Below are 24,969 nucleotides of genomic sequence, written 5' to 3'. Positions count from 1 at the left end.
CTACAACTCCATAAAACTGCTTTGAGGGTAAAGTGATGTAATTGACGTAAAAGAACTCTGATAACCAGAGAACTATGCCAACAGTGCTGTGGTGCTTCCCAGGGTGTGGCAGGCCAGTGCATGATATGAGTCAAATGAGGTGAACTGCAGAGCATTTTCAGGGAAGGGAAGGCCCTTTAATGTAATTATAATCCTCCCCTGAATCATTATCGGTAGAAAACCCAAAGTCTCACTGAAGCTGAATATATAAAAATTCACTAAAGAAATGTCTCTAGGGTACCAAACCTGAAAGGTGCATTTGAGATTTCTCATAAGAATGATCTTGAGTCATAGAATTTAAAGGACTCGAATAGGACAAAGTAGATACAGCTTACAGCAAGGACAGAGCAAAGGTAGCAATTAAAGCCTGGTCCAGACCTGAGTCAACCAATCTATCTTCCTCTAAGAAGACAACCAGCCCACAGTGACACTGGCCTCTCTCAAATGGTGACATCCAGGAAGAAAAACCTATTCTCACTTCTAGACCAAAGAAAAAGGTCTTATTTACTTAGTAGGTATCTTATCAACTAGAAAATCCCTTTGGTGGCTGTCTCAGTCAGTTCCAGGCTACTGTTAACAAATTACCAGACTGGGTGGCTTACACAATAAATATTTATTCTTCACGATTCAGGAGGTTCAAAGTTCAGGACCAGGTATCAGCATGGTCAGTTTCCTGGCGAGTGCCCTCTTCTTGGTTATGCTATTATCTGGCCTTTTCTTGGTGTTTACACGCAGAGTGAAGTTTCATGTTTTGTTTTTAAATTTTTTTTTTTTTTTTTTTTAATGATAGTCACAGAGAGAGAGAGAGAGGCAGAGACATAGGCAGAGGGAGAAGCAGGCTCCATGCACTGGGAGCCTGATGTGGGATTCGATCCTGGGTCTCCAGGATCGCGCCCTGGGCCAAAGGCAGGCGCCAAACCGCTGCACCACCCAGGGATCCGTTTTGTTTTTATAATACCATTAATCCTGTTATGAGGGCCCAACACTGATGACTTAATCTAACCCTAATTGTCTCCCAAAGCCCTACCCCTAAATACCATCACACTTAGTTTCAGCATACGAATTTTGGGAAGGTACAAACATTCACTTCACAGCTGCTGCACATAAAAATCAAGTTCCTGCAGGTGTAACAGATCCTCCAGCAAAGTGTAACAAATCTATTTTGAACCAAAATTAATGTGATACCAGCCTAAAGTCTCTGAATATAGAAGAAACATCAGAAAGGCCACCAATTAACCACTTATGGAAGTCATCAAAGAACAACACAGAGTAACTATGAAGTTCAGAGTCAAGAGCTAAAGCCCAAAGCTACATGTGGTCTTCGTTTTAATGTTTTTAATGATTTGTTTTAAGCCAGGACCACAATGGAAATGATGGATTTCAAAGCTTCTTCATCTATGAAACCAGGTGTAAGCTAGAAAATCCAATCTCAAGAAAAAAATCAAGAAAATATGATGTTTAACAGAAAAACTCTATGAATTGTCAGGTGAATCCCCTGAATTGGAGTAGATTGTGAAAGAAAACTTTTTTTTTTTTAAAGAAAACCTTTTTGACCTAAAACTAAAAATATGCGAAGAGTTCAAACATTACTGATTGCTTATAATACTCCAAGTATAGTTTTAAGTATCTAACACGTGTTAACTCATTTAATCCTCATAACAACTTAAGAATTAAGTATTATTACTGCCCATTTCAATGCATGAAGAGGCTAAAGCATAGACTTAACTAACTTTCCCAAAGTCTTAAGCTAGTAGTTGAAAAAGTTGGGGTGCAAAGCTAGGCAGGCTGGCTTCAGAATGCACTGACTGTGTGCTAATGGAACTGACTACCATCTATACAAAAAACATCCTGGGCCTAAAGTGGCCAAGAGAACTGAATGAAACTAAGTTGAACTTTGACTACACAGGATACAAATAAAGGCTGAATGAGAAAGGAAGACAAAAAAGGACCAACTTAAAGAGGATTTGCTTCCAAAAAAGTAGTTAAATACTCTGTGACTCTAATGGACCCTGTATGGGAGGGTGAAAGAGCCTCAAGAGAAAGGCCATGAATTCTAAAGATAAAATCTTATGAAGCAAGATTCCCCAAATTATCTTGTGTGGCACCCACTGCTAACCACGTGCAGGTGAAATGACTTTTCGTGTGATTGCTCAGGATGTCAACTGTGATTGGATTGCCTCCAGGTAAGTCAAAATCAAACTGAACACTAGAACTGGGCTCGAGGGAAGTGATAGCACTTTAGAAATTGTTAGTCATTTGCTCAGTTTTCCATGTTCTTATATGGAATATGGCATGGACTCTGGAATCAGGGAGCTATGCATTCCAATCCTAATTCTAATACTTATTACAGATTTTAGGACAAAATAGTCTCCTTGGCCTCAGTTTTCTTGACTATTAAATGGAGATAATATCTCTCAGGACTGTACAAGGATTAAATGCAAGCAAATATAAAAAACATAGTGAAGAGTAACACACACTATTCAACAAACATTAGCTCTATCCCTTTGCCTAAGCATTTCCAAGAGTCCTAAAAGACTTTAACTCTATAAAAAGAATGACAGAAAACAAAATCCTTACAAGTTTTAAAGGTAATATAAAAATCTCTGAATGAAGATATCTTATAACATTAAGTGAATAATAAAAAGTTCATTAGGTCAGTTGGCTAAAATTTAGTGGTAATGAAATCAAAGTTCAAAGTTCCTGGTCTGACGTCTTTGTTCTCACAAGGGATGTGATTGTTCCATTTTGCAGAACTATCCTTTGTTCAAAAGAGAGCCCAATAATTAAACAGGCATTACAAACAAGGCCCACAGGTTGTACAACTCAGGAGCAGAGAGCTAAGACTATGATTTCTGTGTCTTAAAAACAAAACGAAATAAAACCTCTGTCTTGAATACCACATTCTGTAAATAAAAATTCTTTTTCTCTCAAGTATCAGTATTTGTGATGCAAAAATAAGAGTTCAAAAACTTGGTGAGAATAAAATGTTTCCACAAATTATATAAAATCTACAAATACTACAAGAGGTTGTAAATAGTTTCAAATGAGACCGTGAGAAGTTTGCTTCATGTTTAATACTTTATTTATTTCAATAACAAGTTAGAATATCTCTGTAAATACAAAATTAGGCCTATAATACTATGTTCACATACTCAAAGAATGAACAAACTTCAAAAATAACATTTTTCTTTGGCAAAATCAGTAAACAAATTGGCAACCCTGTCAGATAATCATTCCAACCTAACATTTTACTTAGCAGATAAATATCCATAGAAAAGCTGTAAATTATATAAATATTTTTGTCAAAATGCTAAGTGAAAGAAGCCAGACACAACAGGTTACATATTCTATGATCCTGTTTATATGAAATTCTAAAAAACTAATGATAGAAAACAAATCATTGTTCACCAAAGGCCAGGGGTGGAAGGGAGGGACTGACTATAATTGGACACATGAGTTTTGGAGGTGAAGAAAATGTTCTACATCATGACTACGGTGATAAGCAGATAACTGTATATCTGTTTTCTAAACTCACTGAACCCTAGAGTAAAAATCAGATAGTTTTATGTAAAATTATACCTCAATTTTTTAAAAAAGTTACAAACAAGGATCATTTCAGTAAAATATTTTACTTATTAAAGAAATATTTGTGGAAAACTAAATAATATAAATATCTTTTAAATCATAAGCAGTGTTTATCTTCTGACATTTTTATAAGAAATATATTTTTTTAAATCTTCTAGAAAACCAAACAAAACCAAGAAGTACTTGAATAGTGACCCTCAATGCAATGTCAAACCCTCCAAAACTGTTTCATAAGCTCAGTACAATGATGAGGTACTTGGCAGGTCTCTCCATATTTTTTCCAGAATGGAACAGTATACCAGAGGTCATAAGTTTTGGTTACACAGGGCCAACTAGATAATATAAGTGAGTGGCACAGAGCAAGTGTTACTGTGGTAAACTGTAAAGCCCATGTCCCTTCCCAATTTTGCTGCTACCACTGGGTCCTACTTACTGATGCCAGAAAGAATAGAGACTACACTGCAGCCAGAGCTTCTGATGTTTAAAGAAAGGCAGAAATCTACACTTTATGTGAAATGTCCTGCTTTTTCAAATGATGGTTCAATTTTTTTTTATACCACCATATGTGCCAAACAAAACACATCCATAAGCAGAATTATATCTGGTCCATAGTGTATTCTTTCCAAACTTTTCAATAAGAAAGTCTTATAATTTTTCTAACTGCTTACCTCTTTATTTGCAGTGAATCTGGAATAATGGGGACTACTAGTGCAACTGAAGTAAATTCATCCCAAAACTACATAAAGACTTGTCACTTCTGGTCCTTTGCAGAAAAATCAAGTTCTGTTTACATTTCTAAGCATACTGGTTGGTAAGAAAAGGAAATATCAGTTCGAATGAAGGAAAAAGAGGTGAGGAAAAACTGAAGAAAATCACAACTTTATGATCAAAGTCAGCTTTTAGACTCCAGAGCAACAAAATAATCCAAGTGTTGAAATTTGAGAACTTCATTGCCCCAACTAGTCCAACCTGGCTGTAAATTTCGAGCAAACAATTCCAAACACTCCCCATCTGGCTTGACATAGTCTTTTAGAACCTCTGTTCAAAAAAGAGAAAAAACACAAAAATTATTATTAAGAAAGGAATCAATTTCCTTTTAGCAGTTAAAAGCAGAAAAGTAGGATTGTTTCCTTTAAAACAAACAAACAGGGGATCCCTGGGTGGCAGAGCGGTTTGGCGCCTGCCTTTGGCCCAGGGCGTGATCCTGGAGACCCGGGATCGAATCCCACGTCGGGCTCCCGGTGCATGGAGCCTGCTTCTCCCTCTGCCTATGTCTCTGTCTCTCTGCCTCTCTCTCTGTGTGTGTGTGACTATCATAAATAAATAAAAATTTAAAAAAATAAATAAAATAAAACAAACAAAAGACAGCTAATTAGTTCCAAGGATTTCATCACAGGCTATTCTATTTATAGTTAGAAATCATTTGAAATAAGCAATCCTGAGATTGGAAACAATACCATCAGAACTTTGGGGAGTCCTGATTTATCAGTTTTCAGTTGTAGATGAGAAATAGGATTTTAACAACCTCACAGATGACTTTCCAGTTTTCCAATATTGCTGACACATCTCCTGAGCACTGAAACTGAATTTTTTAATAAATCTTAATCTGTGCAAGAAAAATATACAGGAACAACAGAAAAGTAATCCACATAAAAAACAGATGTCTCTGCAAGCATATTCATTAGCAAAAGAAAGTAAATGAAGAACTGGATACCGATAAAAATATGGAACACATATAACAAATACAATATCTTCATAGCTATAACTTGGTAGCACATCCCATCATTTCCAAATTGTAGATCATTTTTACCTAAAATTTTACCATATTATTTCCACAAGTAATTATTCCTTAAGTAATAATAACTACCAAAAACTATATTTTATTGGTAAAAAGGTACTGCATACAAATGTTGACTAAATGCTATGATTGATACACGGTAACAGAAAGAAAATAGCATGGAATCGTTTTTTTAAAGCACATGTTCATTTGGATTACAAATATATAAATCAATTTCAGCTTAATCACTGCTGGTTAGCTCTATTAACCACATTACAAAACAGGTATGAAAATAAAAATTCACAGATGAAAAGTCCTAGAAGAGCATTTTTTAAATACAGTTCTTAATTATAAGATGGAGCTTGGCAGAAATTTATCAGATTCCCTCTAGGAATGATAGGTATTCTTTAGGAGCACATGATATAGGTAAAGTTTAAAAGAAAATACATAAAAAAACTTTATGTTCATAATGTTTTCTAATCACTTTCACAATAAAATAATTATTTATTTCTGTAAATAAAATATTGGTCCTGTTTAACAAAAATCAAAGAATTTAAAGCATTCATTGTCTATAACCCAATTGAAGCCAGATTTGGGCTTTAATAGCTTTTAGGAGACGCTAACATAAGATTTCTAGTCCTTTTATAAGTGTATAATTAAATGTTACTAAACCTGAAAGAGAAAGATTTCCCCAGAGTCCTAGAGGATAATAAACCTATATTACTTTTCCATTTTTTCTCCATGAATTCAATGCCTTACCAACCTCAATTCACTTTGAATGTGGTCTAAGGTTATACTGAAGCAAGGTTTTGTTTGTTTTGCTGGTTTGTTCACAGAGTTTTGGTACAAATAAATTAGCAACTCTATTCTGGAACCTTAATCTGGAATCTAAAAGGGAGTTAGCCAGTCAAAAATGTTTACTATTCTGAGCACACAATATAATCAGTGCTATGGAATTTAACAAAGGAAACAGATACCCATGTTTTCTAAGAGTACACAATCTAGTAGAAAAAGATGGCCAGGCACTTGGGAGTTGACAAATATAGTACATAAAACCTAAAGCCATTTACTATCTCCTACTTTCTCAATGTAACATATTTCTGCATTTTTTTTCTTTCTGGTTGAGAAAAACAGAAAATCAAGGAGTAATATTTTTAAAATGTTAACCACAGTTCACAACAAAGCAAAAGAAAGAAAAGCAAATTCATGGAAATGATTTATTCTTACTAATTTTAAATATCAACTTAAAAGTAAACTCAAGATCTTAAAAGTTCTAATTACAAGGAAAAAATTTGATAACTATGTATGGTAATGGATGTTAACTAGACTTACTGTGATTGGTGATCATTTCTCAATATATATATACATCAAATCATTATATTATACCCCTGAAACTAATAAAATTGTGTATGTCAATTATACCTCATTTTAAAAGTAAATTCAGGGGATCCCTGGGTGGCGCAGCGGTTTGGTGCCTGCCTTTGGCCCAGGGCGCCATCCTGGAGACCTGGGATCGAATCCCACGTCAGGCTCCCGGTGCATGGAGCCTGCTTCTCCCTCTGCCTGTGTCTCTGCCTCTCTCTCTCTCTCTCTCTCTCTCTGTGTGACTATCATAAAAATAATAATAATAATAATAAAATCTTTAAAAAAAAATAAAAGTAAATTCAAATGTATAAATTAAAGTATGAATATGACACATATACTTGATTAATTATATAACATCTGACATTAGCAAAATATACTTCTAATGAAAGAAGAGGAAATAACACATGCATAGCCAGTCATTCCCCTTTTGCTATGGGAACAAAGGGTAGGGCTACGGAAGAAGGGGTTCAAACACCAGTGTACAGAATTTCCAACTGTGTTTTATTCTTCAGATAAAACTGTTAATGAGTATAGCAGTAAAAGGAATGGAAATTCCTGTAAAGTAAAATATAAAAAAACAATTTTGATCCAAATACTTTTATTTCATAATTGCCTATCTTATTAAATCTTTACATTTAACATACATTTAAGATTATAAGCCATAGCTATTGAGGCTTATCTTTTAATCTGTACCAGGAAACATCAAAACTTAAAAACAGAGTAAATGTATCAATAAGTTAAAATTTAAAAAAAATCTTGGTGCTTCTAGAGGCAAAAGAGAATATTTCATTTTATGAATTTGAATAAAATGTTTAAGAACATTTACATGTACAAGTTCTAAGCATTATATATAGTACACATACTATCCCAAATCCTAGAGTTATGATTTCAGAGTAAAATACAGTGCAGAAATTATTTTTTGGTGGCTTTAATTTGTATGGTTCTATATCTAAAAATACATACACTTGCTACATAGTAACATAAATTCAAAAATACTACCTAACCAAAACATAAGGGTTACATATCAAGTTGTGTGGATTTTTCCCCCCCAAGAATCTAACTTTTCGTTTTAAAATGTTCTCAATCCAAAAAAAGTGTTTTTGCTGTCCTCTACAGGGAATATGGTGGAACTGCACTTCATGGGTATAGGCTGTTAAGACTAGTTTTTAAGAGGGTTAATAAAAGACTAATTTTTATTTACTATTATAAAACCTTGTTTCTTAAGATTAACATTTAAATATAATTTTATTCTATGTGAAAGGAATCGATAAACAGTTTATAATTTGGGAATGAAAGGCTGGGTCTTAGCTTTTAGATTTTAAAAGTAAAAATATAAGCCCTAAGACGAACACTAAATTATGCTTTGATACTCACTGAATGATAATGAAAATTCAAATGAGAAGAATACAAATTAAATTTCCTCCACTGAATATAACTGGTACCAAACAGAATTTTTTTTTCAAAGAACAGTACAATCTCACTTTTCATTTAAGTCACATATTTCATGCAATGAAGAGTCTGTGACAGTACAAACTTAAAGATGATTATTCATTCAGCATGTCTCTAAGTTAAAGAATGGATCATCAGGTAAACATCTGAATATTTCTCAAATGAAGTTAACACTACGAAGACTCTTCTGCATAAAATTTAGGATAACAGAAATCCTAAGCACAATCAATAAAAATTACCTTGGGATTTTGTATTTACTTTCCTATGTCATGAACTATCCCATATGCTACAAAATAATGATAGGCTAGGGACCCTGTAGTTTTCCTCAATGGCAGCTTAAAAGTTTGTGGTGTTTTAAGTAGGGATCACCAAATTCATAAAATAGATATTCCTTAAAAATTGTTTTGAATAGGAAACAATGAATATCAAATTGAGTATGTCTCAAGGACTACATTTCTATATTTTTTTAGAGGAGTAGGGCATAGAAAATGAGGGAGAAAGAATCTCAAACAGACTCTGAGCTGAGTGTGGAATCCTTCGCCGGGGCTCTATCCCAGGACCCTGACAATCTTGACCTGAGCTGAAATCAAGAGATGCTTAACCAACTGAGCCACCCAGGCGTCCCCACATTCCAATTTTTTTGAATTCTCACTTGAAAAATTTAGCATTTACTGAGCTTCTATTTTATCCTGTAGGATTTAAAATATAAGCAATCCTCACAACTCTAAAAGATTAAATACCATTAGTCTCTCTCTCTCTCTTTTTAAAGATTTTATTTATTCATGAGAGACACAGAGAGAGAGGGGCAGAGACACAGGAAGAGGGAGAAGCAGGCTCCATGCAGGAAGCCTGATGTGGGACTTGATCCTGGGACCCTGGGATCACACCCTGAGCCAAAGGCAGATGCTCAACTGCTGACCCACCCAGGAATTCCCCATTAGTCTCTCTTTAAATAAGGTCTTTAAGGTAGAAAATGGTTACAGTAACTCATTAAGTACCAGAGCCAGGATTCAAAGTCAGAGTCAATCTCCAAAGCCAAAATTTTCCATTATTCCTTGCTGCTTAGTTTCACTAAATGATGAACATTATACTAAAGCATTAAGACTATCGAGAATTGTAAGGCTTCAGTAATCACCTTTTCAGTGATTCAGAAAAACACTACCTCAACATAAAACTGAATCTCTACCAAGTATCAAGGAGATTCTAACCACCCTTCTTGGACTGCTATTCTGAGCTCCTGGTTTCAGAATAAGCAAGTGATAGAGCCCTCATAGTAAAATAAAACCCGTAGAACTAAATCCCTCAGATGCTCCATCAGTCTTCAGTCTATCAAGGATAGTGAAGGAGTAACTACCAATAATAAGGGGAGGAAAAGCAGGTGAAATAAAACATCTACACAGTGCATCCAGCAAGCCCACAAATCTCTTGCTTCAACAGTTCAATAACCTTGTTCAACAGTTTCTGGAATGGAACAAATCCAGGAACTCCCCTTCTTCTAGTCTCTGACCACCCTCCAACCACCTTCCATCTCCTTTCCAAGAACAATCTCCAGGACCAGCCAACCCCATTTTTTGTGGTTAGCTCCTTATTGCTGACCAAAAATGAGCTCCCAGATTCATCATGTAGAATTATTCTACAAAGCTGAAGGCCACTGTTAACTGTCTGGTCAACCTGTATTTGCAGGCCTCCTACACCCATCTCCCTCAAGGCTTCTATTTGGACTGTTGATGATGTGACTCTGGAATGCCTGGGAACTTCTTCCTCAAGTTGGTCAGGCATCTCTTGGAAGATACAAACCAGTGTAGCAGCCATGCCCTTTTCTAAAACATGAAGAAGTCCTCCCAGATGAGTGAAGCAAAGCTGTGGATGCTGTGGAAGCTTCATGGCTCTGAAGAAGAACCTGAACCAGGCCCTTCTGGATATGCATGCTCTAGGTTCTGCCCACACAAATCCCCATCTGTGTGACTTCCAGGAGAGCCACTTCCAGATGGAAAAGTAAAACTCATCAAGAAGTTGGGTGACCACCTGACTAACTTCCACAGGTTGGCTGGTGGCTGGCCTCTGGCTGGGCTGGGAGAGTCAAGAATTTCTTCAAAAGGCTCACCCTCAAGCACAATTATAGGAGCCTCCAAAGACCAGCCTTTGAAGGGCACCTCTACATCCCCCTGATGTCAGAGCTTCTGCCTCTCTCCCTGCAGCTACTCAACAGCTCTTTAACCATCATAGAGCCCTCTCTCAAGTCATGGGCCAAATGAAAATAAAGCTTTTGTAGCAAAATAAAAAACATTGTTCATAAATTCTGCTGTAAAATTTTAGAATATTAGCAAAAATAAAACATCCAATTTAATTTCCAAATCTCTACATGACTCCAATACTAAACTCAATCCTTTTTTTAATTTGACAGAAGTCATAATAATTCTATTTCATAAAAAAAACATACCAGCAAGCGGTGGCTTATGTGAGTGAAGAGTACAGGGTACACTGACAATTAACTTGTGATCTGGAATGGGAAGCACTTTTATACCTGCATTCCTAATTAAAACAAAACAACAAAGTAAATTATATTAAAAGGACAATTTTTCATTCTATAAGCCACAGTTACCTCGATTTTTTTCACCTTTCAAATAGAACCTGAATTTTAAAATAAATTTTAGAAACAATAATGGAAATATCAATTTAAGTAGAGACATTACAGATAACTTCCTTTTCTTCAATAATAACAGTTACAAACTGAATAAAACAAAAGATAATACAAAATTTCATGTGCCATACCATTCACATTTTTCTGGTCTGGGTCACTTTTAGATTTTCAAAAATGTAAAAATTAAGGAAAATCAGTGATCATACTATTAACTTTATAAAATGTATATATTTGTACAATTTTGAAAAATCACCTTTCCTACCTTAATGGTACAGTTTTTTCTTGAACTCTCCCCAATATAAGACCTTCATAAGGCTTTTTGTGTGGAGAATCTAGTGGGAACACAAACTCTCCTGAATTGGTGATCTGATAGGAAGGAGACAAAACAAAACAAAACAAAATAAAACCATACATCTGTAAATATCCAGGAAAGAGTTTGTTGGGTTTTTTTTTCCTATCGCTATACATTTCCTTCCAAAGAAAAAGAAATTATTAAACCTCTAGGCTAGTGCTATCCAATAAAAATATAATGTAAGCCACAAATGCAAACTGCATATGTAATTTAAATTTTCTCCTAATTTAAATGTAGGGATCCCTGGGTGGTGCAGCGGTTTGGCGCCTGCCTTTGGCCCAGGGCGCGATCCTGGAGACCCGGGATCGAATCCCACGTCAGGCTCCCGGTGCATGGAGCCTGCTTCTCCCTCTGCCTATGTCTCTGCCTCTCTCTCTTTCTCTCTCTATGACTATCATAAATAAATAATAAAATAAAAAATTAAAAAATAAATAAATAAATAAATGAATTTTCTCCTAATTTAAATGTAAAGTAAAAAATTTAAATTTTCTACTAACAACATTAAACACTAAGAAAAGTAACAAGAATGTGGTAGAAATAATTTTAATTATATATTTAGCTTAGTCTCACATATCCAAAATACTATTTCAATATGTAATCAATTCAATAAGTTATTGAGGTATGTTATATTTTCTCTTTCATACCAAGTGTTTGAAACCCAATGTACATTTTATACTTAACATCAATTCAATTTTGACTAGCCACATTTCAAGTGCTGAAGAGACACATATGGCTAGTGACCATTGCTTGGACAGAACAGCTATAATGGACTAAAATATTTTAAATATCACTTTATCATCTTCCACATAAAAATCTACTTTTCATTAAAATTTATTCCTGGAAACTATGTCATCATTAATTCATTAATTCATTCAAATAATATTTACCAATTACTGGCAATGTGACTAAGTATATTATAACAAAATATATCTTATTGCACTTTATAGAAAATAATGTCATTATATACTGTCAAAGCTAGAATTAGTAAAAAAAAAAAAAAAAAGTTCAGGGACTGATAAGATGGACAATACTTAGTCTAATCCCTTGGCATTATAAATCCAGAAATTTAATTTTGTCATTCTACCCTGGAGTGATCATACTCTCAAAGACTCACTTAAAGCTAATCAAACTGAAACACAATATAATATCAATTTATTAACTAACCACTGAAATACATATTCACCATCAGAATATTCATATCTATTATCTAAGGAACCTTTTACTTAGTATCAAGATAACTAAGAAGTCAAATCAGTAAAGTCCTTTATCATCTCTAGTGCCCAGGAGAAATAGTATCTTTTCTACATAGTGCTGTAAAAATATAGGCAATTTTTTATTCTTTGTATATACTTCATATTCAATGCAAATTACTCCTTCTGTTATAATAGTACATATAGTTACCTAACAATGTTTCAAATAACATACTGTCTTTTTGTTTTAAACTCTGGGCTTATATTATCTCTTAGATAATACTACTACAAATGAATAGAATAGTCTTAGATTTTACGTATTAACATTTTACTGGATTTAATTTCAGAAGGTACCCTTTTCCTGACTTTGGCCCTCATCTTTGACAATAAAAGAACTGTCCTCATATACAGGAAAAACGGGATTTATATTCCTGTCAATGTCCTACATACCAAATAAACCAAAGCTAAGCCGAAAATACATTATGAAAGCAAAGATACAACTGTTAATGTTTGCTAAGTTCATTAAAATAGGTGCAAATAAACAACATACACAGATTTCAGAGGATATACCAAGAGACTACAAAATTCATACAAAGCACATAAAAAGAGAACTCTCCTGTCTAAAATGAATATTTCAGCTATATAAATATTAAACATTCAACTGATAACAAGTTGGCTTATCTTTTAAATATGTAGGAAAGCTTTTGCAAAATTCATCTAAGTAGACAATGTATTTTTAAAAGGATGTCCAGGGATACCAGGGTGGCTCAGCGATTGAGTGTCTGCCTTCAACTCAGGGTGTGGTCCTGGAGTCCTGGGATTGAGTCCCATATCAGGCTCCCCTCGAGGAGCCTGCTTCTCCCTCTGCCTATGTCTCTGCCTCTCTCTCTGTATCTCTCACAAATATATAAAATCTTTTAAATAAATAAATAAATAATAAATAAATAAATAAATAAATAAAAGGATGTCCAATGGACTCTGAACTGATGCCTTATTTTTCTGTATTTTTTACTCTTCTAGTAAACAGAGAGAGATTAAAGATCAACTAATCCAAGAGTTGGAATTATTTCTTTAAAAAATAGGCACAGCAGCACACAAGGTGCTGAGGTTAAGTTAAAATTTAAAACATGTAAGGTTCTTGGTTCTTTCCACCTCTTCCATCCTGGGTTACTTAGCTATTCTTCCTCCCATCCCCAGCAACATAAGAAAAAAGAAAAAGGAAAAGGAAAAACAGGAAAGAAGTCATAAAGGGTGACTGAAATTGTGGATGTATAAAGAGTAAGAGGGGCACCTGGGTAGTCAGTCAATCAAGCATCTGCCTTTGGCTCAGGTCATGATCTCAGGGTCCTGGGATTGAGCCCAGCACCTGGCTCCCTGTTCAGCAGGGAGTCTGTCTCTCTTTCTCCCTCTGCCCTTCCCCCTGCTTGTGTTCTATCTCTTTCAAATAAATAAGTAAAATCTTTTAAAAAATAAAAGTAAAGAGCTAAAAGGTAAAGGGTAACATTATTTCTATGTTTAGTGATAGATTCTCCAAAGTTTCTGTTTGTCGTTTTTTTAAACTATAGACATCAGAGCTTTTTAAAATGTCATCCTGATAAATCCCTGAATGACTTCCCTAGGCCGGCAGTTTGGTCCTCACCTACAAAAAGACACAGAACGAAAGTAAAAAGCCTTCCAGAATAAGAAGATGTAAGTATTTACTGTCAAAAGGAAAAAAAGTATTCAATATCAAAGTAAAAGTTTCAATTACACTGTTTTGAAGGAGTAGAACAGTGACATGTTAAGTGTTAAAAATTAGATGTTTATGTGACTTATATGTCACACTACATTAACAAGTTAAGCTTTTAACTTACTTTTACCCAATGCCACTCAGCAACTATATCAACAGACCAAGAAGGATAAAGTTCTTCCTTTACAAAACGTAGGTGCTTTTGTCTATTGGTCACCCAAGTAATAACAAGACAGTTTGGAGCAGCCAGTTTAGGAATAGGTATCTGCTTTATTTGCAGTGGTGATAAATAACTGTACCTAAAAATAAACAGAAAAAGATAGAAGCAAAATTCACTGCAAGAAAAGGAAAAATAAGCAGAGAGAAGACCCATATAATACTGACTCCACAAAAACAAAGCTCCTATAGCTATATATTTGTATAACTAAATATGAAGCCACAGTGACACCCAGAGGACACATTATTACATGCAAGTCAGAAATAACCCTTTTTTCATTTTTAATACTGTAAAATCGTCAGGCTTTATTTATCATTTCTAAATATATTACATTTCAAAAATTTCACTAATAGGATTTTCTCCCATTCAAAATTAAGCAAATACCATTGTTTGGTTTCTATGGTCTATACATTACACAGGGACCCCATTACAGTGAGTCTTGAAACTGCTATCTCAATATTCACTATGTTTTCAACCTTCAATCATCCTGCGTATTCCCAATCAATTCCACCAGACTTCCTGAAACCCTCACACTTTCATTTCAAAAAATTCTATACTCTTGCACCTCACAGTCATTAATAGTATAAAGTTTAACTTCTCTTGCTAGAACCACTTCTTCTATAAAATCCAGTCTAATGTGGTCCTTTCTCTAACACTTCCAGTATATCTCATAATGCTAGTTATTCCTCTCCTTCTGTGTTTCAACCTCTCTAGCAGTTCCTTACTGTCAACCTAGGTCTTAAAGGAAGACAGAGGAGAGAAGCAGAGAAGGTGGGGAGGAGAAGAGAGAAGAGAAAAGAAATTCCCTTGATTCAGTCTTTTTAGGTCTACAACTAAACTAAGGACTGGTATGCTTTTAGTCTTTCTACTTTCTCTCCTTTATCTTATTCCTCAGTAGATTATAATGAGATTTCTACTACTATACCTACTCTGGAAAAAAGTAATACCTTACCAGCCAAATACAATAAACACTGGAATCCACTTTTCACACATAGCAACTGTATAATGTGAGGAAGTGATTAAGTATTTTTTAAATAAGCAAATGAGTAAAACAATCCACATCTCATGCACTCAAGTTTCCTACCATCCAGACCAGTGCTCTTCCAGGAGAACAGCATTTCTTATAATCAAATTGATAATTTTAAAAAACTACGTTTGCCACAGTATGAAAAAACATCAGGTCAAAAATTTAAAGTTTGATGTTCCCAACAACTGTAGATTTTTTGATTGCCTTCATTTTATTTAATTGGGTTCATGTGGGGTGGGGGAGAGGAATGAAATATTCCATTTTTCGTTTTAATCTCCTAGAAATCACTGAGCAAATTCTAAAATATACATCTTCATCACCAAGGCAGTATTCTTACTGAAAATGTTTAACCTGAATCTAATCATGCAGAAATAATCAGACAACTCCAAATGCTAGGAAATCCACAAGGGGCACGAAATCTTAAAAAAGAGTCAATACCCTGAAAAGTAAAAAATGGCCAGGAGACTATTTTGAATTAAAGGAAAAAAAGAAAAATAAAGACCAAATGTAATGTATGATCCCTGACTGGAGTTTAAATCTGAAAAACAAAAAGAAAAATGCAGCCACAAGGAAACACTGAGAAGAGGTTAAAAAATGAATATATAATGTATATTTTATAATACTATTAATGATAATATTAACATTATTGGGAGTGATAATGGTATCATAGTAATGTAGAAAAGTGTCTTTGTTTTTAGAAGATATGTGCAAAAAAATTTATAGGTGAAAGCACGATGTCTACAATATCAGATTAAAAGAGGAGAGATGGAGAAAAAGAAACTGTACACAGATGTACCAGAATATCAAAACCTGGCGAATCTAGACGAAAGGGGATTCAATATGCATATACTACTTTTTTAAGATTATTTGTTTGAGAGAGTGCGTGAGCAAGAGAAAGCATGAGCCAGGGGAGGTACAAAGGGAGAAACAGACTTCCCACCAGGCAGGGAACCCCAGACCTGGCTCCATCCCAGGACCCTGAGATCATGACCTGAGCTCAAGAGAGACAATCAGCTGAGCCACCCATGTGCCCCATTCAGGTAATTCTTTCAACTTTTCTCAAAGTTTGGAATTTTTAAAATCAAAATTTGAGGGAAAGAAACAATATAATAAATCATTACAAAAGATCATAAAGGGGCACCTGGGTGGCTAAGCAGTTGGGCGCCTGCCTTCAGCCCAGGGCGTGGGTATCAAGTGGGATCGAGTGTCATATCGGGCTTCCTGCAGGGAGCCTGCTTCTCCCTCTGCCTGTGTCTCTGCCTCTCTCTCTGTGTCTCTCATGAATAAATAAATAAAATCTTTTTTAAAAAATTACAAAGATATACATAACAAGCTAAAGAAGAACAATTTCAAAAAAAATTTTTTGAAAGCTAAAAACAAAAAATTTCAAAATATGCTACATAAAATTATCATAAAATATTATAAAAGGAATGAGTCTGTTTTTCAAAATTACAAAAGCTGCCCCCAAAGATGTTGCTTATTATGATTAAGCATTTGTTTACTTTTTTAAAGCTTCTAAAGAGTATTCAAGAATAACATATAAAAAACTATTACTTTTCATTAAAATAAAAAGCAAATGAAATATAAACTAGTATTTTAAAAAATAATTCTTAGAGAAAACTGGAACACATTACCAAAGAATATTACAAAATTGGACTTCATTCTTTTGAATTTAACACTTAGCTCTAGCAATACTGTGAACACTCTTTTCAACAAATGATGCCGGGACAACTGGATATCCAAATGCAAAAGGATAAAACTGTGATTGTACCTCACATCATATATAAAATTAAATTCAAAATGAATCAAAAATATAAACGTGAGAGCTGAAACTCTTAGAAAACATAGGTGTACATCACTGTGCCGCCCTTGATTAAGGCAATAGTTTTTTTTTTTTAAATTTTTTATTTATTTATTTATGATAGTCACACAGAGAGAGAGAGAGAGAGAGGCAGAGACACAGGCAGAGGGAGAAGCAGGCTCCATGCACCGGGAGCCCGACGTGGGATTCGATCCCGGGTCTCCAGGATCGCGCACTGGGCCAAAGGCAGGCGCTAAACCGCTGCGCCACCCAGGGATCCCAAGGCAATAGTTTCTTAAATACAATACCAAATGCAGAGAAACAAAAAGAAAAATAGGTTAAGCTGACTTCAAGAAAATATGAAATGTTGTGCTTTGAGAACACTAGCAAGAAAGTGAAAAAACAACAAGAGAAAGAAAATACTTGCCAACCACCTAAGGTAAGGGGCCTAGTATCCAGAGTATATGAAAAACTCTCAGAAATCAACAAAAAGATAAATAATTTTAAAATGTGCAAAGGATCTGAACAGTCAATTCACCAAAGAATATATACAGATGACCAAAAAGGACATGAAAAGATGCTTAATATCATTAGTCATTAGAGAAATGCATATCAAAAAACACAAGGTATCACTTCATATTCATCAGGATGGCTATAATTAAAACAAATGAACACAAAACAGAAAATAAGTATCACTGAAAATGTGGAGAAACTGGAACCCTCATACATTTCCAGTGGGAATGTAAATGTAAAATGACACATCCACTGTGAGAAACACTTTAGTAGTTCCTCAAGAGTTAAAGGCAGAGTTACCACGTGGTACAGCAACTCTACTCTTGGGTATACACCCAAAATAAATGAAAACATATTATTGTCTGGAATTAGGCAATTACAAAGTCTGAAGGAAGAGGCTTTTAACACTACCTGCCCTCTCTTCTACAACCAACTAGAAGTTTGGGCAGTTTCCAAAACCACTCTGAGGTTCAATAATTTGTCAGAAAGACTCACAGAACTGTACTGAAAGGTATTATAATCATGGTTACAGTTTATTATAAGAGACGACTTATTACAATTTATCACATAAAGGTTATTACACTTTATTACAGATTAGACTAATGTCAACCAAAGGAAGAAACTCAGAGCAGAGTCTCGGGGCTTATAAATACAGAGCCTCCAATGGTCCTTTCCCATGGAATCAGAACACATTACCATCCTGGATAAATGTGTGATAATACACAGAGTATTGCTAACCAGGTAAGCTCACCCCAGCTTCAGTGAATAGAGTTTTAATTGGACATCCATTACATAAGAAAAATGGAGTGACTAACTGCCCAGGTGTTTGATGACATGGTTGGCATTTCTGGTGTGGCAGTCCCCACCCTAAGATTATTTATATAGCCAGTCTCTCAACCCCAGCCCCCCACCCCCACTAACCCAAGCACACTAAAAAATAATCCTATAAGGTATAGATTCCCTCCCAGAAGCTGAAGGCAAAGGTCAAACTCTGGACAAGGCCAAATTCTTTAACACACCTGTTCACAGAAAAGCTTGTACAGAGGTGCCTGGATAGCACAGTTGGTTAAGTGTAGGACTCTTGGTTTCATTTCAGGTCTGATCTCAGGGTTGTGAGTTCAAGCCCATGTCAGGCTCTGTACTCAGTGTGCTGTCTGCGAGAGATGCTCTCTCCCTTTCCTTTTGCCTTTCCTGCTCATGCATGCATGCTCTCTGTCTCTCTCTAAAATAAATAGTCTTAAAAAAAGAAAAAAAAAGAAAAGCTTGTACACAAATGTTTATAGCAGCATTTTAGCCAAAAGCTGGAAACCATGCAAACACACCAACTGATAAGCGGATAAATAAAATGTGGCATATATCCATTCAACAGAATATTATACAATCATTACAAGGAATAAAGTACTAATATATGCTAAAACATGGAGGAATGAACCATGAAAACAAATATCAAATGAAGTAAGCCAGACACAAAGGCCACATGTTATAAGATTCCAGTTATATGTAACATCCCAAAAGGTAGGTTCTTAGAAACAAAAAGGAGATTAATGGTTGCCAGAGTATGGGCAAAGAGGAGAACTGGGAAGAACAGGGATTCTTTTGGGGGTGACAGAAATATTCCAGAATTAGATAAGGTAATAATTGCACAACATTAAAGTGGCTAAAATGGTTAATTTTATCTAGTTTTCAAAAACCTAGGAAGCATGGGTGGCACAGTCGGTTAAGCACTGGACTTTTGGTATCTGCTCAGGTCATGATCTCAGGGTTGTAAGATCAAGGCCCAAATGAGGCTCCATGCTCAGAGTGGAGTCTGCTTGGGATTCTTTCTCCCTCCCCCTCTTCCCCTCCATCTGTGCTCCCTTGCTCACATAAATAAATGAATCTTTAAAAAAAAAAAAAACTATATCAGCACCCTTCTCTCAAAGAACATATAATCTAATAATAAAAGAGAAAAAGGATCACTCACAATTTTAACTAAAATACAGAACAGATTGAAAGCATTAAAATTTGCTAAGAGGGTCCAAGATAGTGGCACAGAAAGACTCTGAACTAACCTCCTCCCACATAATAAATCTATTCCTATATAGGGCAATTCTTCCAAAAGAAGACAGAACTGACTGCACAGCTTGTATATAACAAATGATAAAGGGGCCAACAGGGAAAAGTAGGAAAGATATGGATACAAGAACCCCACTGTTGACTAAGTGGCCTACAGTAGAGAAGGATATTGATGAGGAGCCAATGCAGACTCACCTGCCCTCAAACATAGCAGTTTAAAGGGCAAATAGACTATAAATCAAGGAAAAACATTTACTAACATTAGAGCCTCCTACAAATAGGTATAGAACCAACAGAATTTTCACTGGGGTAAGAGGCACCAGCAAGTGCCATTTTTACATTCTGCATCTACCTTCTAGTCTAAACAGCAGCAGGGTTCAAGTACTTCACCAATCTGATAGGCACACTCCAGACCTGTGGCCCACTCCAGCTCCAGCCCTCAAAGGTGGGCCAAGTGCTATGCAGTATGCCCCAAATTCCAACCACATCAGCCTAGCTCCAGCCATCCTGCCAAGGCAGCCCCAAAACAGCACCCTCCAGGACGCAACTGACCTGTGCCCACAGCACAGCACATGCTGTGCCTATGGATATATCCTGCCTATGCCCACTTCCACTCCAGCAATTCCACAGAGATGGCCACAGAATAACATGCCCAGGACCTCCAAGCCATGCCCACTGCAGCTCCAGCCAGCCTGCCAAAGTTAGCAGGCAGTCCTAAGAGGGAAGTTCATAACAATACAAACCTACCTAAAGAAACAAACAAACAAAACCCAAACAATCTAACCTAAACTAGAAAAAGATCAGTCCAAAGTTACTAGAAAGAAGGAAATAGTAAAGATCAGAGTGGAAATAATTGAAATAGAAAATTAAAAAAAAGGGAACCCTGGGTGGCGCAGCAGTTTAGCGCCTGCCTTTGGCCCAGGGCGTGATCCTGGAGACCCAGGATCGAATCCCACGTCGGGCTCCTGGTGCATGGAGCCTGCTTCTCCCTCTGCCTGTGTCTCTGCTTCTCTCTCTCTCTCTCTCTCTGTGTGTGACTATCATAAATAAAAATTTTTTAAAAATTAAAAAAAAAAGAAAATAAAAAAAAGAAAAAGATCAATAAAACTAAAACCTTATTCTTTTAAAACTTAAAATTGAAAAACCCCAGCCAGACTCATCAAGAAAAAAAAGGGCTCAAATGAATAATAGCAAAAATGAAAGAGAAGTTACAACTGAAGCCACAGAAATTCATAAGAGACTATGTATCACAAGACTACTAAAAAAAATTATATGAAAACAAAACAGAAAACCTAGAAGAAATGGAATAATTCCTAGAAACACACAAACTTCCAAGACTGAATCACAAAGAAATAGAAAATCTGACCCATTACAAGTAATGAAATTAAATCAGTAATTTAAAAACTCCCAGAAAACAAAAGTCCAGGATCAGATTGCTTCATTTATTATTCTACCAAACATTTAAAAAACAGTAACTATCCTTCTCAACTTATTCCAAAAAATTAAAGAGAAAGAAATGCTCTCAAACTCATTTTACAAGGCCAGCAGAACACTGATACCAGAATCAGACAAAGATACCACTAAAAAAAGACAGGCCAATATCCCCAATAAACATAGATGCAAAAACTCTCTTCAAATATCAGCAAACCAAAATCAACAATACTTGATAGGATCATAAACCATGATCCAGTGAAATTTACCCAACATAATATGCCACATCAACAAGACTAAAGATAAAAATATGATCATCTAAATAGATGCAAAAAAGCACTTAATATATATAACATCCATTTATGATTTTAAAAAACCTAACGGAGTGGGTACTAAGAACATACTAGGTATAATAAAGGCCAGATATGATAAACCCACAGCTAACATAATACTCAATGGTAAAAAGCTGAAAACTTTTCCTCTAAGATCAGAAATAAGACAAGGATACCCATTCTCACCACTTATTCAACGTATTGGAAATCCCAACCACATCAACTAGGCAAGAAAAAAACCAAAGGTATTGAAAAAGTAGTAAAAGTGTCACTACTTGCAGATGACATAATATCATACATAGAAAACCATACGGCTCCACCAAAAAGATACTAGAATTCAGTAAAGTTACAGGATACAAAATGAACATATAGAAATCTGTCGCATTTCTATACACTAATAACAAGCTATCAGAAAAATCAAGAAAACAATCCCGTTTATAATAGCATCAAAAAGAAAATACCTAGAAAAAATTTAACCAAAGAGGTGAAAAATCTGTACTCTGAAAGTGTTAAGATGAAAAAAACTGAACACTAATAAATGGAAATATATACTGTGCTCATGGACTGGAAGAATTAATATTGTTAGAATGTCTACACAACACAAAGAAATCTACAGACTTAATGCAATCCACATCAAAGTACCAAAGGCATTTTTAACAGAACTAGAACAAAGAATCCTAAAATGTGTATGGAACTGCAAAATACCCTAAACACACAAAGTGATTTTAAGAAAAACAAAGCTGGAGGTTATCATGCTCTCCGATTTCAAAATAGATTAAAAAGCTATACTAATCAAAACAGTATGGTACTAGCACAACAAAACACACATACATCAATGGAACAGAAAAAAGAACCCAAAATAAACCCACACATATACAAGTCAACATTTGGCAATTGCTTTAATAATAATGACTTGGGCAAGACTCAATCAATAGATGCTGTATTAGTTTTCTACTGCTGCTTTCAGAAATGTCACTTTCACAAAACACCAGAAAAAACTCAGTAACTTCCAAATTAAAGGATACTAAAGAGGGACACATGGGTGGCAGAACAGGTTAAGCCTCCAACTCTTGGTTTCAGCCTCAGGTTATGATCTCAGGATCATGAGATAGAGCCCTACATCGGGCTCTGCACTCAGCAAGCAATCAGCTTGAGAGTCTCTTTCCCTCTCCCTCTGCCTCTGCCTCTGCCTTCCTGCTTGTGCTCTCTCTCTCTCCCTCCCTCCCTCAAATAAATAAAATAAATCTTTAAAAAAAAAAAAAAAGGTACTAAGGAGACATGACAACTGAATGGAGGGCATGATCCAGGATTTTATTTTGCTATGAAGGACATTTCTGGGATAACTAGTAAAACCGGAAGAAGGTATATGGAATAGATACTAGTGCTATATCAGTAACAGTATGGTATCAATGTTAATTATAGTCTTAAAAATTATGTATTTAAATATCTACACACAAATATGCACATAGAGAACAGATACGTGAATATTTTATGTGATTCTTGCAACTTCAAGAAAAAAAATCCCATTGTACAGCTCATAAAAAAGCATAAGAAAACTGGAGATAATTGTGGAGATAGAGAAATTTCGCATGAAGTCGAAGTCAGGGTAACAGAACTGTTCAGGCTAGAAACTGAACATTGAGAGGAAATATAACTGAAGATATTCACTAGAATGGGAGAGAAATATTTAAAAGGTTTTAAAAAGCTACTAAAAGGAAATGTCCTCTCAGTAATTAATTGAACTGATTACTCTAAGAGATGACATAAAAAATGACATAAAACAAATTTAAGATGGGTTAGACAAACTCATTCACAGCAGCTACTGAAGAAACTATACAAGCATACCTCAGAAATATTCCAAATTCAGTTCCAGATAACCACAACAAAGCTAGTATCACTTTAATAAAGTGAGTCAAAATCATTCTTGGTTTTCCCAGTGCATATAACAGTTATGTTTACACCATACTGTTAACAGTAAACTAAGTATGCAATAGCATTATGTCTAAGAAAACAACACGCATACTTCATTACCAAAAAATGGCTAACCATCATCTGAGCTTTCAGGGAGTTATCATCTCTGTTCACAGATCACCAAAACAAATGTAATGAAAGAGTCTGAAACATTGCAAAATGTGACACAAAGTGAACAAATGTTGTCAGAAAAATGGTGCCAACAGATGTGCTTGATATAGGGTTGCCACAAACTTTATATTTTAAAAGACAATATCTGCAAAGCACAATAAAGTGAAGCACAACAAAACAAAGTATGCCCATATTTTGGCAAATATTTCTAAACTTTAAAATCTGTTATCAAAGAAGGCAAAAATGTTGCTCTTTGGTGTTACAGAAATATCCCTGAACTGGTTCAGTCAGTAACCTCAGTCATTAATAAGTTTATTACTTTTGACATTCTTGTACCTATACATAGTTCCAGCGCAAGATAATTATCTAATTAGGGGAATTAAAAATTGAAGAGAAAATGTTTTAGTAGTTCAGACAACCTACATCTCAAAGTAATATTTTTAGCAAATGTAACCAGAATCTACAATGGACAACAGCTTTGAGAAAGCATGAGGTGTGCCTGGTTGGCTTAATCAGTTAAGCATCTGCCTTCGATTCAGGTCATGATCAGGCTCCCAGCTTAGCAGGAAGTCTGCTTCTCCCTCTCTCTCTGCCTCTTCCCCTTGCTTGTGCTGTTTTGTCTCTCTTTCTCAAATAAATGAATAAAATCTTTAAAAAAAAAAAAAAGAAAGAAAAGAAAAGAAAAGAAAGAGAAAGAGAAAGAAAAAGAGAAAAAGAAAAAGAAAAAGCATGGGATGCCTGGGTGGCTAAGTCAGTTAAGCATCCAACTTAGATCTCAGCTCAGGTCTTGATCTCAGGGTCCTGAGTTCAGGCCCCATGTTGGAGTCCATGCTGGACATGAAGCCTACTTTAAAAAAAAGGGGGGGGGGCATATCTAATAGACAATTAATTTACACTTACCTATTACTTCTTTTAACTGATTTGTTCTGCCATGGTGGATCTATCACAATTACATCATATGTTTTTCTACCTGAAAACAAGCAAACAAACAACTTCAGAAAATATCTTCTGTAGGTGATTACTTAAAAACTAAAGTGGATTTACAACAGACATGAATATAATGGAATGCAACAAAAGGACTTACAACATTTATTCAAACAATAATTTAATCTAAAAAAATTAAGATTTCCTTTATAATTTAGTACCCCTACGATTTTAACATCAGTTCACCTATTGCTATTTTTGCAAAGACCACCTGAAAATAACTACAGTTCACTTAGCTGGATACCAATTATTTGTAAATGCCCTTTACGTCTTGATAGCCATATTAATATGGTCTTTTTAAACCTAAGTGAGGTGTTATTTTTGGTGAGGGAGGGGGTTCATTTCTTTAGCTTTTTTTAAAGTTCATTTTGAAATAATTTTGTTAAAACTGATACAAATA

General features: G+C 35.2%; 1 protein-coding gene across 3 annotated transcripts in view; it reads right to left on the bottom strand.

Annotated features, from left to right (window-relative positions):
* Positions 1 to 3,084: 3,084 nt before the first annotated feature.
* Positions 3,085 to 24,969, bottom strand: part of METTL4 (methyltransferase 4, N6-adenosine) — a 37,446-nt gene continuing 15,561 nt past the window's right edge. For 2 of the 3 annotated variants that reach the window (XM_041722177.1, XM_041722184.1), the window contains exons 5-9: positions 24,486 to 24,555; positions 14,252 to 14,426; positions 11,119 to 11,222; positions 10,656 to 10,747; positions 3,085 to 4,662 (exon numbers count right to left, since the gene is read on the bottom strand). In XM_041722177.1, coding sequence (XP_041578111.1) covers positions 4,517 to 4,662; positions 10,656 to 10,747; positions 11,119 to 11,222; positions 14,252 to 14,426; positions 24,486 to 24,555 — 587 coding nt within the window. In that variant the 3' untranslated portion in view covers positions 3,085 to 4,516. The remainder of the gene's footprint in view (positions 4,663 to 10,655; positions 10,748 to 11,118; positions 11,223 to 14,251; positions 14,427 to 24,485; positions 24,556 to 24,969) is intronic. The other variant, XM_041722194.1, reaches the window with a different exon arrangement.

This window comes from Vulpes lagopus, chromosome 1, assembly GCF_018345385.1.
Source record: "Vulpes lagopus strain Blue_001 chromosome 1, ASM1834538v1, whole genome shotgun sequence".
Taxonomy (NCBI): domain Eukaryota; kingdom Metazoa; phylum Chordata; class Mammalia; order Carnivora; family Canidae; genus Vulpes; species Vulpes lagopus.
The sequence above is the reverse complement of the archived record's forward strand: the minus strand, read 5'-3'. Positions and strand labels throughout refer to the sequence as shown.